The sequence below is a fragment of the Euprymna scolopes genome, chromosome 39, assembly GCF_053919585.1.
Source record: "Euprymna scolopes isolate OS-2025 chromosome 39, ASM5391958v1, whole genome shotgun sequence".
NCBI classification, from domain to species: Eukaryota; Metazoa; Mollusca; class Cephalopoda; order Sepiida; family Sepiolidae; genus Euprymna; species Euprymna scolopes.
Window position 1 is genome coordinate 30,398,677 of NC_136520.1, and position 20,489 is coordinate 30,419,165.

At 35.2% G+C, this 20,489-nt stretch overlaps 1 protein-coding gene across 2 annotated transcripts in view; it reads right to left on the reverse strand.

Moving 5' to 3' along the window:
- LOC145263698 (U3 small nucleolar ribonucleoprotein IMP4-like) overlaps positions 1-20,489 on the reverse strand; it is a 278,515-nt gene that overhangs the window by 16,970 nt on the left and 241,056 nt on the right. Inside the window, exons 1-3 of one of the 2 annotated variants that reach the window (XM_080120648.1) lie at positions 12,196-12,303; positions 7,113-7,221; positions 2,937-3,020 (exon numbers count right to left, since the gene is read on the reverse strand). In XM_080120648.1, the coding sequence (XP_079976774.1) occupies positions 2,937-3,020; positions 7,113-7,221; positions 12,196-12,198 (196 nt within the window). In that variant the 5' untranslated portion in view covers positions 12,199-12,303. Of the gene's footprint in view, positions 1-2,936; positions 3,021-7,112; positions 7,222-12,195; positions 12,304-20,489 lie in introns of those variants that run through there. The other variant, XM_080120647.1, reaches the window with a different exon arrangement.

The following is a 20,489-nucleotide window of genomic DNA, read 5'->3' on the forward strand; positions in this document are numbered from 1 at the left end:
GTAGCAAGGCCCTGTCAGTGGGGCATTAGAATACACCGACTGCCCCCCTGCAGAGGATAAAAGTCCCTCAATGGGGGTCCTGGATATGACCTTAAACTATATCCAGTGGTGAGGCCCCAGCTTGTGGGCTTTGGGGAGTGTGGAGCCACCCTTTAATTACCATTGCTCCCAGGTCCACTCTCACCCAGAGTGGTAGTACCTGTTAGGGTTCCAACTATGGGTTGAATAGAAACTGACTTGAAAACAACAAATATATTCTATTAAAAATTTTTTTCTTCAAAATCTTTGGATCCGGCATTAAATAACCCGAAAAGGGTTGACACGCCGTAAAACAAAAACAACCAACCAACATTGTAGCAACAGAGTACATCGTAAAAAACATACAAGTAAAAACTCGAATCCATATTTTGTAATAACGATATTTATTTCGGTTTCCTGAACAAAATGTGATGTTGCTCCTTCTTTCTGACCTTCGTCATCTCTAACGTTTTCTTTTTCTTTTTCCTTACTGTGATGTCATTTTGCTCATGATTTGGTATCAGCATATAACCGCCATATACATTCTTTTACATTTGGAAAGAGTATTCTGAGTAGCAACAGTAGTCCGTCTTAAGGAGTTTGATAGTTTTTGAATTGATAGAATGAATCATTTTTCCAATGATTTTAGCAACAAAACCTTCCTTTTAAGGTCTAGGGTAAATGTCAGTTCGAGAAGCTTAGCAAAGCAAGGGACGTCATCTAGGAGAGAGTCATTTATTTCAACTGGGGAAAAACAAGGATCCAAGCATTGGCAGTGAAAAAAGAGGAACCTAATTTAAGAGACTGGAAGAAAAAGAATCGGCAAGATTTTGATCTTACCAATGTTCTATGAAGTGCTACCATAGACAGTTGTGTTGTTTTGTTTTAACAGAGCATGGACGTGGATATGGCAGCTGTATGCAAATGATCGAGCCATATGCGAGGTGACGTCACAGCAAGGAAGAAGAAAAATGAAGAATGTGTGCGCAGACGAATGATCATGTTAGAGAGAAGAGATAGACGTGTTACACACATGGGCCGGGAGCGACAGGTTTAAACAAGAAACAAGATGTTATTCTGGAAAGTACCTGGAAATAAATGTCTGTTGTTTCAATGGAAAAAAGTGAGTTATTCCTTGTCTTTGCGACTGTTTGCATGCAACACGTGCGTCCTGAGTGTGGACATGCATCTGTATAAGAGCCAAATACATCCTAAAATGGAATACTGTTGGCACATCTGGGCATGAGCTGCTCAGCGTGCCCTATCTTGCTTTGATAGAGTTCAAAACTGGCTTTTCTTTGAAAATCCCTGTTTTATTTACTGCTGATAAATCCTTATTGCAGACTACTTATCTTCTTCATGTATCAAGTCTGTTTTCGCGGACACTGATGGTCTCTTCTGCATTCGATCCTTCTAATGAGATCTATGGTTGTGCATCTTGTGATCATGTTGAAACCATCCGTGAACTTTGTTCTCTGCCTCCTCCTGCTTTTCTTGCCAATGATTTTCCCTAACATCAAATAGTTTTCCATCCCGTCTGCCCGCATTATATGCATAAAGAACTTCAACTGTTTGATGTAGATGGTATTTAGAAGTGATCTGTTGTACTCTGCCTTATGCATGAGACTTCTTAATTTGTCTTCCTTTCTGTCCACGAGACTTAGAATTCTCCTTATAATCCATATTTCTGTTGCTTCCAAATGACTTTCAGTAACCTTTGTTAGTGTCCAACATTCGCATTCAACATAAATAAGGCTTGGTTTGGTTTGGTTTGGTTTGGTTTGGTTTGGTTTGTTTTTCTGGCATATCTATGCTTTTTTATGCTCCAAGTTTTTTATATTTTTAAATATTTATTTGCAGAGTTTTGTTTGGTTGTTTTGTTTAACCAGTCAGGAAGTGGGGGGGGATAGAAAGAGAAAGGGAAAATGGGGAGAAGGAAAAGGGGAAAGAGTGGTTGTTGTTTTTGTTTTTTTTAGTTTTGCAAAAAGCAATGTTAGGTGCGTTTTGTCTTAGGAAGCCAATATTTTCAGACAGCCTGATCTGGTAGCACCAGAGCCATAGAGGAGAATTGAACAAATATATATGCCTACTTATAGACAACACATGTGTCGTGACATCTGTATAACATGGAAGGGGAGAAATATAAACTGTGTATATATTTATGGAGTTACTATTATTGTCTAGTGGTCGGATTGTATACATGTGTATATATACGCATATCTGTGACCGTTCAGTTTGTTGTGTGTGTATGTACATTTAAATACAGTTCATGATGGAACAATAATCTACATAAATAACTCTACAAGGGATGGATAACACTTAGTTTGGGTTTCAACATCTGACTAATCAGGGACATATCTGGTTCATCTCTGGTTTTGTTTGACAGGAAGCTGCAATGAAAATTCTCCCCAAAAACGACAGGGTCTTGGGTTTTATTTTCGCCAACTTTTTATTCCAGAGAGTTCTTTCCCCTTTTGGAAAGCTGCAATGCTGGTCCTAGATTCCTACTATCGCAGTTCGTAGGCGTTGGACTCCTCGCCCACCTGGTTGCTTTGAGCCAATCGACCGGTCAGCTTGATTCTGTCTATCTCCTCCAAACTCTAAACTAATTTCCAAATATCTCAAAAAGACCCCCCCCCTCTAAATGGCATTATTAGCATATGTTACTAAGATAATCACCTGATGTTTTTACATGTCATTATTTCTAAGTTACATTCCTTAATGTAAATAAATATTTATTCTAAATATTTTGATTATTCTAAAACATATTTTAGCTGACAAAACTTTTTGGTTTGAATAATCATAATCATCGATTAGCACTACTTTTACAGTCAATATTTAACAATAATATCGATTAACAAAAATTCATTTAAAAGCACAAAACCAAACAAACAAAAAAATAATCAACAATAACTTACCATCGGAACCGGCACCATCCCAGTCCATTTTCCCCTTGAGCTTAATAGCATCTTTCCTTAGTTCTGGTGTTATTGGAACATTTTCTAAGATAAATAAAAACAATAATATATATTAATTAAAAATATAAATACATACACACAGAGACAATATAAAAATTTAAAAAAAAAAAAGTGCAGCTATTCTTTAAATACATTGCATTTAGTGATTGAATTTTTATTTTAAACTTGATTGTGACAACTAATAGACAGTCTTTTTTAGTAGCCATCTTAAGCCTTGGTTTATGAGACAAATATTGGGGCGAGGGGGGGTCGTTTGGGAAGATCACATTTCTAATGAGGAAATATGGATCAGATTTGGATGCATTAAAGGATTGCTGATGGAAACTATCATGAAAAGACAAATGACTTTCTTAGAACATATTTCCCCGTCAAAGAGGCATAGAACATCTAGCATTGAATGGTAGAATGCCAAGATCGAAAAAGCAAGGTTGACCCAGATGCAATTTGATGGACAACTTAATCGATTGGACAGGATTATTGTCAAGAGTTGAGCTGCTTCGGGCTACAGATAGTCAACCACATTAGAGAGCCGTGGTCACTAACGCTGTTAAACTGCAGAGCCGCTGATGATGATCTTAAACCAAAATTTTATTTTCATTATATTTAAAAACTGGTGTTTGCTTTTTTGCTCAACATTTGCAACTGTTAAGTATTATTAAATCTCTTAAACCAGAATTTTATTTTCATTATATCTAAATGTTGGCACAGAAATCTTTGCAAGATTTCAATAACGACACCAAATTTATTTTGATAATACAATTAGTCACTGACTTATGAACAACTCATATGCTATTTGTTTAAAAGTAAATGTTCACAATGTATTTTCAATGACAAGCGATTTATTTTTTAAATTAAGGTTTCTTCTAAACTTAATGTGCATCATATTGTGTCTCTAAGCATATAAAAAAAGTTCCACCTTAAAAAAAAAAAAGGAGGGGGGGCATTCGTCAGTGTAAAAATTTAAGCTTCAAACAAGTGAAAAAAAAAGTGGTAAATGAAAATTAATTATAATGAAAACAATCTAAATATTAATTTGCTCATCCGTATGTCTGGTGTCAAAAAAAAAACATCATCATCACGCACATTAATTAATGAGAAACGAATTATTTCCATTTATAGTAATTCTTTATCGTTTAAAAATCAATAAAACCATTTCCTCTCCAAAAATTTTCAAAAAATAAAAAAATACAATGGCAGTTTGTTTATGGTTTCACAAATTGAAAAGTCATGTTGAGAAGAGACTAAGTTTTTTTAATTTTTTTTTTTTTTTTATAGTTTCTTTTTAAAATTTAAAAAAATATACATACTAGCGGCAGGGAAGAGGGAGGAGCTTTGCCAGGGTGTAAATTATGCTGAAATATAATATTTTAATTTGCCCAGATTTTGCATATATTATTATATGGAAAAATGTACACATGAAAAGTAATATTCTTAAGATTTTATTAAACCTGAAAAAGTAAAGGACAAGAAATTCAACCTGGAAAAGTAAAGAACAAGATATTCTAGTAAAGTAAAAAATAAGAATTTTTTAGACTTAAAATATTGCAGCTAAAAATAAAATTTGAATATTGATAACTATTTTATTTATTATTTGCATATGTTGTTGTTTATTGTTGAGTTAGAAAGGGTGTCAGTCGCTGGATTGAACTTATTTCCCCCCTATTATTTGCATATATTTATGTAGTGAAAATTGTTTGAATAAAATTAATTCATTAGTTAGTTAGTTAGTAGATGGAATTAATAATTTTATAATTTACATAAAAATTAATAAAATGATCCTAATTATGATATAATAAAATTATTAATTTATAAAAAAAAAAACGATACACGGGATTGAACCTAAAATCTTTCCACTAACCCCCGGTACTCTAACCGTTACGCTAACATGTCATATTGGTAAAATCGCAGTAAAAATATTTATATACAAAAAAAAGTTATGCAAAATAAAAAAAAAAGCGTTAGTCACTTATGTATGTACTTACTCTCCTGTTTGTGAACCCACATATTTTGTAACTTTTTTTCTATTGAACCAATTTTCGAAATTTTTTTTTTCAAAATGTAGCTAATGAGGTGTTCTATCCAACTATATAACCTGTTTGAAATTTGGTTGCGAACGGAATTAGTGGTGGGGGTTTGAATGTGTCTCGATTCATTCAATTTCGGACTTAAGCATATATTCAACCACTACCGTGGTTGAATGATTATAGAGTCATGATTTCGAAAGGAAAAAAAAATAGGATTTAGGTGCCATCAGTTAGAATCGAAACTGAAACTATAGCATTCAAAGCTGGTGATGTTACTATTTTCGCCAACTTTTTATTCCAGAGTGTTTTTTCCCCTTTTGGAAAGATGCAACGCTGGTCCTAGATTCTTACTATCACATTTGATAGGCGTTTAACTCCTAGCTCGCCTGGTTGCTTTGAGCAAGTCGATTGGTCGGCTTGACTTTATCTATCTCCTTCAAACTCTAAACTAATTTCCAAGTATCTCAAAAAGACCATCCTCTCCTCTAAATGATGTCATTAGTATACATACTGGTTTGTGATATCTAATGGTTACAAAAAATTGTTGCTTTTTTTTCTTTTTTTCGTTGGTTAATCAAATTGACTTTTTGCTGGTAAATTAAAAAAAAAAAATATTTAACTCATTGTTAAAGAAAAAAAGGCGGGGGGCCATTCGTCAATGTGTAAAAATTTAAGCTTCAAACAAGTGAAAAAGATGCTCAGAAAAGTAATGTCACCTTGTGATAAATAAAAATTAATTATAATGAAAACAATCTAAACAGAAGTATCTTTAACATCGTGAAAATGTGACAATAGGAAATTATAATTTTTTTCAAACAAAACTTTTTAATAAAAACAAGGATGAAAATATAAAAAAAAGGCTGCAGCAGCTTCTTTCTTTTTTTTTTACCGAACAAAGCTTACAATATTAATAACACCAACATTTAGTTTTTAACATGAATAATAAATCGCAGTTTTGTTTACTCTACAACTAGTGTCGCATTTTCATTTTTGTAATGTTAAAAACTAGATGTTGGTGTTATTAATATAAGTTTTGTTACAGTAAAACAAAAAAAAAAAAATGTCACCACAGCTTTAAAAGTTTCGTTTTTGTTTTATTAAAGAGCTTCATTCTTTATATTTTTTAAGGTTAAAGACTAATTTTTTAAAAACCTTACCATAACATTTACTTTTTAATTAAAAAAAAAAATAGTTGTAAAAAATGTAGAAAAAAGTTGCCTCAGCTTCTTTTTAAAATGTTTTCATCTAACAAAAATATCATTAGTTTTAGCATCGTAAATTATGATATGAAAACAGAAACGATTCTCTTAATCGTCGCGTGCATTTTGTATTATTAATGTTATCAATTTTGTTACATAAAAAAAATTTGTTGCAGCTTTCTTTTTTTAATGTTTTGATTTTGCCAGGGTCACCCATACTGAATTTTTATTAAGAACAATAGCCTCTACATTTTAGCCAAGTTTTAGGAAAATCTAATGGATCGATCTAATGCTATGGGGCAAAAAGTGTAATTTATGGCCACTTTGGGGCATTTTTGACCTCTTTTAAGCCGCTGGATACATAACGGGAATTTTTGTAAAAAAAATTTTTTTTACTGTGCATATCGATTTAATGAAATACAATTTGTGGCAAAATCTAAGGAAAAACTAATGGATGGTTATCTGGCAATCGTCCAGACTAACGGACGCACAGAAGTACGGACGCCACTGAAAACAGGGAACCAAAAAATAGAAAAAAACATCCTCAAGTTTCACCATTACTGATCATCACAGTATTGTCTTGCCATCTACACAATACTTATTACTCCTTATCCTAGAGTGGCCATCTACACAATACTCATTACTCCTTATCCTAGAGTGGCCTAAGGGCCTAAGTAAACCTCAAGTTTAAAAAAAAAAAAAAGCATACATTAAAACGCATATGGCAAAAGATCCAATAGGATATGAACTTGGCACAGTTTATTCCATCACTCGTAATGTTCTTGCTATTTGCAATGGCGTTCACTTTGCTCAAATCCACTTTTTTCAAACAATCCCAACCCGCACCATACAAACACACCATTGAACTTGCATATTCATATCAAAACACTTACCATCGAGTGATTGCTGTAGACGCCGTTTCTTGTCTTGAATTGTTCGTTCTTTATCCTCTATGGATTTACGATAAATATATTCTCGCCGCAATCGTGTTTGACGCCTCAACTGTTGATGAAAAAAAATAAATAAATAAAACAAAAAATAATTTAAGAATATATTTTACAATTTGTATCATTCACTCGACTATTCTTCTCTTTGTGATTACTTTCGCATTTCATTTTCAAGTGCATCTTTTTTAATTTTGGATTGAACCCTTTATTTAATTCATGGAAGCAGAATGAATGTTCTCAATCTGTCAGCCATGACCTGATAGAAGTGGTAATTTTATTTAATTTTTAGCTATCATTGCCTGTAGTAGGAACTAAACTTTCAACCCCAGGGAGGCTGTCCCTTAGAAATAATTACCAAGCAATGTTCTTACCTATTCTGCTATGAACGTGAGCCTGACCGAATCAAAATGTGAGCTAAACATAAACAGTGAATCAGCTTTGAACTCAAAGAGGTTTCTGTTTATGAGAACCACAGAATTCCAATTAACCTCCTCTGATGGAATATGATAGATATCATTTGGACTATAGTGAGAGACTGCTGAAGATTATCAGCTATTAATCAATGGATATAAAAACTGACTGGCCATGAGGTTTACCATCTAGTATGAATATTTTTTTTAGAAAATCTAAAATTGGTCATAATCACAGTATGGACATGGATGTTTTGCAGTTTTTGATTTTTAGCTGAATACACGCAATTGTCTTTCATATAACAAATTAGACTCTCCCGATGTAGACAATTTGTTTCAGAACCCATAATATCTAAAAGTGAAAAGTAAAACATATTTTCTTTTTTATAAATGTCAAATGTAAACGGTAACCTCACAATATTAATACCACTGGAGATGTTGAAAATGTGTGCTGGATGTGGTCATTTGGTTTGCAGCAGCAAAGTTAACAAGTCTTTCACCATGAGTGCAGATTGATCTCCTATCGCAAACTGTCTGAAAATATGAAGGTTAATGATATTGCATGTGCCCGTGCAGACGTTCCAATCATCTACAATAATTAGATTATTTGAGGGCACGCAGTCAACAGTACTTGTACTTGGCTTGGCTATCACCATGGATTGGTGGAGCTGGCTCAACCTGTTTGTTTGACTGGATCTTGACTTGAGGCCAACTAAGCCAGATAATTCAATGCCATGTGAGCCATTTGCAGTTCCAACAACATAAACCGCAGAGGTGAGGACCCAGAATCAGTCCAGCATCTTGTTTCACTGTCTTGATCCAGGTCTTCAGCTGTCTGCCACGACGTTTCTCCCAGCCCTGTGTTGGAGCAGAGTCCATGAAATCGCCTGATCATCAGCGACGGATAAGGCCAAACCATCAGAGACACCTCCTGAGAAAAGATTGGGTGAATGAGGAGGTTTTGCAGTGTGTGTGGACCACAGCGTTTGAGAGGAATTGCTGCTAACAAACCCGGAGGATGTAGTGCAGACGCTGATGGTCAAACACTACAGTTTGCGTTGATCAGAGACTCTCGTTAGCCACACGTTTCACAGCGGTACAGGAGGATGGTGCAGACCAAAGCTTAGTAGATCCTGATTTTTATTCTCAGGCTAAGTTTCTGCCAGGACCATAAACGGGAAAGACAAGGTGAACGTTGTTGATGCAATTGTGGATATCTCCTTTCCCTTAGTCGGTTACAATGATTATGGAACCAAGGTATTTGAACCTATAAGTCAACAGTAACCTGCAAGTTATCATAGAAATAATCTTTATCTTGATCATCCGCGTTAATAGTTGAAGCGTAGATGGCAATGATAATGACATTGAAAATCGAACCTGATACAGGCCAGATTGGGAGATTGATTCTTAGACAAGGAGCAATGCATTGGAGTGATCACTAAGCAGAAAGCAAACTCCATGAAGATTAGATTGGTTGATTTTGTTTTACAGCATATCAACCCTTTTCAGGTTATTTAATGCCGAATTCAAAGATTTTGAAGAAAAAATTTTTTAATAGAATATTTTTGTTGTTTTCAAGTCGGTTTCTATTTAACCTATAGTTGGGACCCAAACAGGTACTACCACTCCGGGTCAGAGTGGACCTGGGAGCAATGGTAATTAAAGGGTGGCTCCAAACTCCACAAAGCCCGCAAGCTGGGGCCTCACCACTGGATATAGTTTAAGGTCATATCCAGGACCTTCATGAAGATTAGTTATCAGTTGAACCACTGTGGTGGAAGTGATACGAGGTGTCATGTTGAGGGACTTTGATTTTACAACAGCCATATCAGGAAATTTTACTTTTGAGATGTAGGCTATCGAGAGAGCATATTGTTAGCATTTCGCTTTCTCTTTTTATTTATTTATTTTCCACTCTCAAACATGGCATATTGCCATTTGGAATGTAAAGAGCTACTATTTGGGATCATGTTTAACAGGAGGCTATGGGGAGTTGAGCAGCAAGATGTCTGTTCATATTACATTTAAACGCACGATATGTCAAGATTTGGAAATCTTCCTAAGTACTGAAATTCTTTGACGGCTTTCCTTCGCAGACATCCAATATGAATAAAAACATGAGCGATCTTTTAAACCACCGTATTTCATGTGAAAACAAATATTGAGATAAAAATCAATCTTATAATGAATACAGTCTAGTATTAAAATCGCTATTTTTTTAATAAAAAAAAACAAAACTACTTGATCAATTTACATAATTTTTGGAATATGACATATTCGTTCCGTAACGAGTACATACATCATAAAAGACTTTTCCGTTTTTGTTTAAATAAATGCCATTTTTTTAAAATAGGGTTTTAACATTTTCGTTTTATTTTATGCTTCTATATTTTTTATTTCAATAAATAATCGATTAAAAACAAAAAAAAAAAAAGTGCGATGCTTGTTAAGATAGAGTCGACAGATCGATTTTTGAAAAATATGTTGTTTTAAGCAAAAACAAAGTACTTGTTTAGTTTAAGACATTAAAAATGAAAATATTGAAAAACAAATTATATTGTACGCACTTGTTATGGAATAAAGTTATCATTAAAAAAGATCACTTAATTTGATTAAATTGTTTTTTTTTACAGAGGAAAATCAAACTTTAATGAGGCCATCTTGTTTATTTTGCAGATGAGGAGGGACGCCATGGGAGATAACTCCAGTCACCGCTCAAAGTTTGTAAAAAATTTGACGAGTTTATTTTGAAACATGGACAGAAAAAATACCTAGATAAATATTTCATTTTTTTTTTCACTTATTTTACAAAGTTTTTTCTTTGCCCGTTTTTTAATCCTTTTTTTCATTTTGTCTTTGTTAATCACTTTTTCGTTTGAAGGTACCCCCTCCTCGTTCAGGAAATGGGCAAGATGGCCGCAACCGCAACACGATCAACACGCAACACGATCGATCTCATTAAATTTGATTAAAAAAAAAACTACTAGATCAAATTAAGTTATTTTTTTGTATTCTTAATGAGGCATAAAAAAGGACATAAAAGAAGTTAAAAAAAAAAAACTGAACTATTTATCTAGGTATTTTTTCTGCCCATGTTTCAAAATAATCTCATCAAATTTTGTCAAACTTTGAGCGGTGATTGAAGTTATCTCCCATGGCGTCCCATCCTCATCCACAAAATAAACAAGATGGCTGCAGCAACACGATCGATCTCATTAAATTTGATTTTCCTCTGTAAAAAAAAAAAAAAATCTACTTGATCAAATAAGGTGATTTTTTTGTATGAAAACTTTATTCCATAACGAGTACGTACAATATAATTTTTTTCTTCAATATTTTCATTTTTTTAATGTTTTGATTAAACTAAGCCAGAACCAAAAACAATATTATATGTCGAAAACAGTACTACATCCAAAAATTACGAAATTTCATGGAGTAGAAACTTATTTAAAGTTAAGTTATTTTTACGGAATATATGTCTATGTTACTGGCTCAATATATGTTACCGTGACATATGCTGAAATCTATTCGGTGGGTTTTTAACAGTATTTTGTCTAGTATTTTATTTTTAATTCCTTTTCCCAAACTTACCGTGTCAAAGAGAGAGTCGGGCACCATTTTTTTAACTTTCCAACACATCGGTAAACACTGCATGTTTTTCGAAATGAATTGTTATATATTTGTTTTTTGACAAATTTTTCGAAGGGGGTTTGTATTACGGTACACATAGATTCAAAAAGTTGTCAAAAAACAAATAGTATTTTCGGCGCTTCTACACTATTAGGACGAAATTTTGTGGTCGTTAAATGGAGTTTTTAGAAAAACAACAATGGTTTCTACTGATTTTTTTGTCAATTCTAGTAAATTACAATGGTGGCTTCCAAATTATGCAGTCAAAATTACCTGAATATTACTGAATTATTAAAAGAACAACTTAAATCGTGTTAGCAGGTGAAAAATTGCGGCCATGTTGTTTAAATCGAAACGGAAAATTACCTTTTGAACTCTCCTGTGTCTTACGATCGTTTTCAACAAATTCTATATTATTTCTTTAATAAATAATTCTATATCTTATTGATTTTCGTAACTTTTGGATATAATCATCTTAAAAACACGAGGAATAAGTAAATACCATTGTTTACATGTAAAATTCAGTTTTACGATTTCCGAAATTTGAAGCGCTGTATTTTCAAGTTAAATTCATTTTTTACGATATTTTTGTTTATTAAATTGTTAGGTGGAAGTGCTGAATACAAACACCCTTTCCCACGTGTTCAGAATGGGGTTCTACAGCGCAGTAACATACATGCACATGTGCCCAAAATAATAATGCGTAGGTCACGTAGACACGAGAAGTTATTTTGTAATTTTATTTTCTTTCAACTATTTTCTGTCACCTTAAAATATAGATTTACGAATCCTTTCAAAGTACTTAACTTCAATTATATATGTACTAAAAAAGAAAACAACACTTTGTCTTCACTTAGAACATTCAAGCATAAACATTTTTTTTAAATTTATCTTTAAAACTGAGCTCAGAAAAATTATAATTTTATCAAATAATAATAATAATAATAATAATGATAATAATAATAAAGATATATATTTGCTTTGCTTACCATGATTGTATTTAAATGATCGCCTTTCAGATTTTAACCAAACACGTGTTTAGAAATGTTTGCTTGAAGAGGGAATAATCAAGGGAAGTAACTCTCATACATTTTGACAAACTTTTTTTTTTTTCGATAAGGAGTGATAATTATTAATCTTATAGCTGCTGTTTTTTTTTTGTTCCCCCCCCCCCCCTCAAATTACTAAATCATGGCCGTTTCCAACTTTTCTGTTTTTTTTTTTTTGGAAAGAAGCTAACTAGAAGAAAATATATCTCAGGATAAGTAAAATTAATCACAGTTTTGCACCATTTTTATGCCCCTTTCGAAGATTATATGCCCCCTTTTCTCCCCAGAATGTACTGCTGTTATCGCGCACAGAAATCACTTTTCCATAGCTATCAACATAATAGATGTACTGAGACTAAAGCTGCTTTCAGGACTGCCAGCAACCACTGTAAAAGAGTAATAAAAAATGCAAGAGAGCTATATGCTCAGTCCGTTAAATCCAAAGTAGCTGATCAGCGGTTTGGTTCCCACCAGTTTTGGCAAATAGCAAGCAGGATCCTGAACAGAACTGTGCATTCTATCCCAACCATCATCAATGGACCTGAGGTCATCTCGTCAGCATCAGACAAGGCCAAGCTATTTGCCAAGAACTTTGCAGCTAATTCTACCCTATGCGTATTTCCTCCTATAACAGACAACACGCTATGCAACATACAAATATCTGTGCGTGAGGTCGCCAAGCTAATCAAGAACCTTGATTCCAGTAAAGCAACTGGCCCCGCTGGCATTCCAATTATAGTGTTGAAAAAGCCTCAACCAGAACTTGCCCCCATACTTACAAAACTGTTTAAGCGTTGCCTTAAGGAGAAGTACTTCCCAACACCCTGGAAAACCTCATCAGTATGCCCTAATTCAGGTGAAAAGTCATCTCCCTCTCAGTACAGACCAATAAGTCTCCTTTGTGTCATGAGTAAGCTGCTGGAATCCATATTTAATAGGGAAGCAGAAACAACCTTCTTAGTGGCATGCAATATGGTTTCCATTCTGCTAGATCTATCGCAGATGTGCTAACGGTTATATCTCATAGGATTAGTGAATCTCTTGACAAAGGCTTCCTTTCTACGGCAATTGCTCTTGACATATCAAAGGCCTTCGATAAGGCATGGCATAAAAGCCTCTTTCACAAGGTTTCCAGCTACGGTATAACTGGAAATGTTTTCTTAATTATTAAATCATTTCTCTCTGATTAGCTCATAAGAGTAGTGGTTGCTGGGCAGAAACCAGAGGTCCACAGTATTAATGCTGGAGTCCCTCAGGGGTCCATCCTGGGCCCAACTCTCTTCCTGATCTACATCAATGATCTCCCTACACACATACTTAAATCATTCGTTGACATCTATGCTGATAACACGACCATCTATGGCAACACATCAAAGGCTGTAAATGACAAAGTTCTCTCTGATTCTCTCTCCTCTGACCTTGAGCGTGTGGTACAGTGGGGGAAGAGGTGGCTGGTTACTTTTAATGTATCTAAAACCAAGCTCCTATCTTTACATCATCAATATTCTTATCCCCATCTGGCATCAATTGAAATCAATGGCTCTCGTCTTGGGGAGGCTCCATGTTTTGACAAGATTCTGGGCTTGACCTTTACTCCTGATCTGAAATAGAACACGTACATCAAGTTTGTTGCCAAAGTCCCTGGGAAAATGGTAGGATCCTTCTACCACTCCAGTAGATATCTCACTGCTGATGCAATTCTGTATCTATATAAAAGCAAAATACATCCAAGAATGGAGTACTGCTGCCACATCTGGGCAGGAGCTGCTAAAAACAGCCTATCCTGCCTTGACAGAGTACAAAATAAACTTCGTGGCTTAGTGGGAATGCCCTTTTCTCTTCCCTGCAACCTCTCTCCCACAGAAGAGACGTTGCAAGCCTGTCTTTGTTTTATCGCTATTTCCATAGCAAGTACTTGTCTGAGCTCCAATCTCTGGTTCCACCTTGCCAATCTTTCGTGATAAACACCCGTCTAGCTGAAACCACTGTCAATAATTTTCCCCACTCTTTATTTGTTCCTAAATCAAAACGTAGATTCCATGAAAAAAGCTTCTTACTTAGAAGTGCACACCTGTGGAACTCTCTTCCGTTTGCCTGTTTTCCACCTGACTACAACTTGAATGTCTTCAAGTCCAACATAAACAAATTCCTGATAAACCGCCCCCTTAAGTAAGACACTTTATCAAATCTCTAATACTAACGATTACTACGATACTATCCCATTGATTACTGTACATGCAATAACCCTTATCTCTGAGTGGCCTCCGGGCCTTGATAAGTGGTGACCACTATGTAAAAAAAAAAAAAGATTAAAATAATGATATTTCTATAAACCTGGGGGTGAACTAGAACCATGAAAACAACAATAGAGTAGAGAAAGAGTAGCAACAGCCCCACAGCCAGCAGTAATCATCACTTCCGGCACAAAACACTAATATTTGCAAAAAATATTAATATTTATTGAAATTATTAACAATTAATAGTCCTTTTTTTCTGACATTTCTTTCTACTATGTCTATTATCTATCTATCTATATATCTATACAAGTGAACGTGTCTGTGTGCCTGTGTGCCTGTGTACATTTCCCTACGCAATAACTCGAACAGACTCGAAATTTGATATACAGGGTACTGAGACTTGGAAAAATCTTTGTGATCGGTTCTCGGCCAGAAATTTGACTGTTAAGGGGTCAAAGTTCAACGATTTGACCTTTGAGGACTCTACCAAACTCCTCTGACAATTTTGGGTCTAAACATTTGAAATTTTAGATATAGGTTCCTTGGACATGGATCTAACTTAATAACTTGATTTGAGCACAAAACAATAAATGTTAAGGGGTCATAAAAGGGGACAAAGTTTAAAAAAAATTGACCTCTACGGTCTCTACCAAATGTCTCAATTTTTGGTCTAAACATTTGAAATTTTACATAAAGGGTATTCAGAGATAGGGCAAGCTTTTTAATCGGTTTGTGTTGAAAATTTGAGCTACCAATATATAAATGCATGTATGTTTTCATGTCTTCCTAAAACTTTCGACAGAAGCGATGAATTTTCACAAGATCAGTATCGTTTTGAAGCTTGACCCTTCAGACGACACATCTCGAAAAATTGCTAAAAACATTAATCTCTTCACCCTCAACTGGGCACTTTTCTACAGGGAGGGGTCGCTTTTTTCACTTTTTTTTTTTGCTCAACACACACCTCCAAACACCTAGGCAACGCCGGGCTGAAATGCTAGTTATATAAAAAGTCATTTTGTGTGTGTATGTCTATAAGTGTGTATGTGTGTGTGTGTGTGTTAGTGAGTGTGTGAGTGTGTGTGAATGAGTGTGTGTGGGTGTGTACGTGTGTGAATGTGTGAGTGTGTGTGTGAGTGTGTGTTTTAGTGAGTGAGTGTGTGTGTGTAAATGTCTGTGTTAGTATATGTGTGTGTGTGTGTAAATATGTGTGTGTATGCGAGTGTATGAGTGAGTGAGTGAGTGTGTATGTGAGTGAATGTGTGAGTGTCTGTGTGTGTGTGAGTGAGTATGAGTGTGTGTGTGAGCGTGTGTGCATGTGTGTGTGTAAGTTCCTTCCTCATAGGTTCCGAAACGGCTGAGCCCATCTGTTGCAAATTTCACACAAAGGTAATTTGTATTTCTGGTAGTGTTCTTAAATATGTTTTGTACAGAAATTCATCCGATAAGCGTTGAAAATCGAAAAACTCCTACCTTAAAAATAGTCTTTCTTCTCTTATAGATAAAAAATACTTTACACAGAGGAATATTTTATGTTACACCGGTGTAACCTTGGCTGGTGTAACGTAAAATATTCTCCTGTAAAAATTCTTCTTTTGTATCTATAAGAGAAGGAAAACTATTTTTGAGATCATCATACCCAAATATCAACTGATGATATATTGTAAACAAACACAGACGGTATTTCATGAACGACATTATCATTATTACTTTTTTAGTGAATTAGTCCACCGGCCAAATTATTCCTTATAATATTATTTCTATAATATTCAATAGAGAATTGATTCTATAATAATACATATGCAATATGCATAAATTGAAATATCCATGTTTAAGCGTATTGTACGACCGGAAACGCTGGGAGTCAAGCGAGTTTATTATATTTATTTTTTGATTAAAATCAGTATTTTCTATTTCCCTCGGGAAATACCGGGACACGAGTCTTGCTTCTTATATATAAGAAGAAGAGGAATAGTGTGTGTGTGTGTGTGAGAGAGAGAGAGAGAGAGAGAGAGAGAGAGAGAGAGAGAGAGAGAGAGTTTTGATATGAATGAGGTGTTATTTTTATCCTTTAGTCCTTCGCCTCCTCCTTAACGCTATTGCTAAAGATGGTTGGACACTTAATAAAGACAATTGTTCTTTGTTTCTGAAGATGTTGTTGTTGTTGTTGTTGTTGTTAACTCTCTTCTCACTCCCGGAACACGAATAGTGTCTCTGAGTGTCTATATATCTGTGTGTGCGTGTGCATGTGTGCGTCCGTGTGCATGTCATTCTCTGTCTTTACTTTCAAGTGTCTTCTACGATGACTCAGAATAGTTCAAATTTTACTTCCTTCAACCAGACAAAAGCAACACAAAATCCGATGCATCACCGTTTTTTTCTTTACAACTGATCACGTCACTACTACTGTGAACTGTTAGATTAGTATATATATAAATATATATATATATATATATATATATATATATATATATATATATATAAACCTGAATGTGTGTGTGCGCGCGCGCGTGTGTGTGTGGTCACGAATAGGCTCCTATATGGTTGACTATTTTAAAAAACTGATTACATATAATGATAGAAGATGTATCGAGACACAGAAATGGGTATGTTTGATCTAGCAGAACGGGGGTTCATTAAAATTGTGGGGTCTGCGTTCGCGTCTGTTCCACAAAGTATGGAAATAAAAAAATTACAAATTAAAAAAAAAAAAAACATTTACAAGAGTTTTTGATATAGATGTATATAAGAATACTTTGATAAGTATGTTTTAACTTAAATAGGGATGGTATAATAAAATTGTGGGGTCTGCGTTCGCGCATGGCCTCCATAGAATGGAAATAGGCACAAACTTTAATGAAGACTCTTCATATCTATCTGCGTAAGTATACTTTGATAATTATGTTTCAGTTTGAAGAAATATGGTATAATAAAATTATGGGGTGTTCGTTCGCACCTGACCTCCATAGAATGGAAATATGCCACAAAGTTTAAAAAGGTTTTTTAATATAGATCCACAGAATATTGTGATAAGTGTTTCAGTGTGAACAGGTATGGTATAATGAATTATGGGGTTTATCTATTTTATTTTTACTTTCATCATATTTTGCTTTGGTTTTGATACCCCAAAATTCAACCCAAATTCACAACCCTTCCTTTTCATAATCTATCATACTTTCATAAATCAGAGTCCATTTTCTGTAGGCTGTTTTTGAACCCAGTCAACGACGGGTACTTTTGCTAGTATATATATATATATATATATATATATATATATATATACATATAATTAAAAAAGTCTATATTCCAAATTTCAAGCTGTTGTCCATCTTACTGTTTATTTTTTTAAGCATGTTGAAATATTAAATTCTTGACAGTACCTGTTTCGTGGCACTGAATCATTCATGTAATTATTATGTCAATTTTTTAATTTATTCCACACTTAATTCATCAGAAGAAAAGGAACTCATTAACTTTAAAAGAAAATAAAGGAATATGGCGTAACTAAAAGAAAACCCAATTGTAACTTCACTTCTGATTTTCGGATTTTGTAATCATGCCTATATTCCTTTGTTTATTTCCTTTATTAAGTTAACGAGTTCTTTTTCTTCTGAAGAGTTAACTGTGGAATAAATTTACATAATTATTACATTAATGATTCAGTGCTACAAAACAGATGATGTCAAGAATTGAACATTTCAACATACTTAAAAATAAACGGTAAGATGGACAACATCCTGAAATTTGGAATATAGACTTTTGTCATTTATTTGTATACCAGTCTGGGTGCCCAGCGTTTTGCGGGTGTTTGGAAGTGTGTATTGAGCAAAAAAAAGAAAAAAGTGGTAGTAGGCAGGCAGGCTCAAACCCGTGCCATGAAGGTGTAAAAGAAAGTAAAAGAAAATCTGACGTCTTAGCCGATGTCTCCATGACGCGGCCAGAAGTCAAAAGCGTTCAAATTAACCGAAGTCAATCTAACAGTGACGATGACTTGCTAAAATGTTAGCAAAAAAAATCGACCCCTCCTTGTACAAAACTGTCGAGTTTAGGATAACGGAATTAATGTTTTTGGCCAATTTTTCAATATTCGTAGCCCGAAGGGTCGGGCTTCAAAACGATACTGATCACATGAAAATCTGTCACCTCTGTCAAAAGTTTTTGCAAGACATACAAACATACATACCAATCATGTGATGATTGCGATGTCTTGTCAGACGAGTGCCACTCCCTTCAGTCACTGAAAGTCCATGTGCCCGAAGATGACTTTTCAGTCCTGCCAGTGACTTGCACACCCTCAAGCAGACATGACACTGAAAACGTTCATTGATTTGGATGAAACTAACAGCAACAGAACCTGTATCATTGTGAGCTTTCATGTGATTAACAAAACCTACCTTAGACAACAGAACCCGATCACACACCTCACAGATCACAAGGTCCTCCATGACTGGGCAGCAAGGTTTAGCGTTTTCTACATGCTCTCTGGAGCTTCTCTCGGTCTATCTTGGCTGCTTCAAAGTGTCTGCACTCCTGCATATCAGTGCCTTCCACTGCTTGCAATCATGCGCTAGGAACTCCCAACTATCAACAGGAACATGAAAGCTCACCAGACTCTCCTTGCTACTATCACGAAAACGTTTTTTGGACTTCTACTGGGGTCTTTTGCCAAGAAGGAGCTCACCATAGAACAACTGTTTTGGGGTCGATAGTCATCAAGCCGGAAAAAATGACCTGCCCGACGCATCTGGTTCTTAATAATAATGGTAGCAATACTGGTTCAAGAATGTGATGAAACCTCTCGAGCAGTTCTATATGTGACCAGTATAAGGTCCATAAACAGTATAAGGTTTCAGAGTTATAAAGGTACTATACATGTAGGATATACTGACCTTTTAGTTGTCAGAGTTAGATCACCGTCAGACCAGACTCTATCTTGTAACCTTCCAAATGCGTCTAATGCCTTGTTGATTCTGTCTTATTTCTGCATCAAGAGTGCCATCATTTGATAAGGTACTACCAAGATAGACAAAATTTTTTACAACTTTAAGGTGCTTTCCACAGACGAAGATATCAGGTTTCACATACAGATCATCAGGAGCAGCAGTGTACATGACTTTAGTTTTCTTAATGCTAACTGTCAGTCCGAAGCAGGTACAAGCATTCGTGAAAAGATCCATCACTAGTTGCATATCTACTGGGGAGTGTGTCACCAGGTCAGCATCATCACCATACAACAGCTCCCTAACAAGTCCATTACTAACAAATGTTTTGGCTTGGAATCTTCTGAGGTTGAACACCTTTCCAGTTGTTCGGAATCCAATATAAACACCCATATCGCAATTGTGGAAACGATATCAGAGCACAGCAGTCAAATAGAGTGAAAACAATGTAGCTATATCACCCTGTTTCACACCATTATCAATGGGGAATTCTTCCGAAAACCGACCATTGAAGCTGACACAACCGTTCATACTATGATGAAGTTGCTTGAACTTTTCTGTAAAAGCAGGTGTACAGCTAAATTTTTCCAGCACTTTCCAGAGAGCCTCACGGTTGACTGTGTCAAATACCTTGGTTAAGTCCACAAACACCTGGCAAAGAGGCATATTCTGCTCAATACATTTTTTCAAAAGCTGTCTAGCAGAAAACACCATATCCATGGTTCCTAGTCCACCTCTAAAACCAGACTGGGATTCTGGAAGGATATCAGGACAGATATACTTCTTCAATTGGTTCAGTAAGAGCCGTGCAAATACCTTTCCAACTGCAGTTAGCAGCAAAATACCTCGATAATTTTCACAATCAGATCTTGCACCCTTTCTTTTGCACAACATAACCAGGATGGCATTCTTAGGCAACCGGGTCACCCTGCCATACCGACAGTATCAAAGAGTGGACTATACATTGACACCACCATGTTTCAGTAGCTCAACAGGAATGCCATTCAGCTCAGAAGCTTTGTTCGAGTTTATCTGTTTTATGCCGTCAACTGTTTCC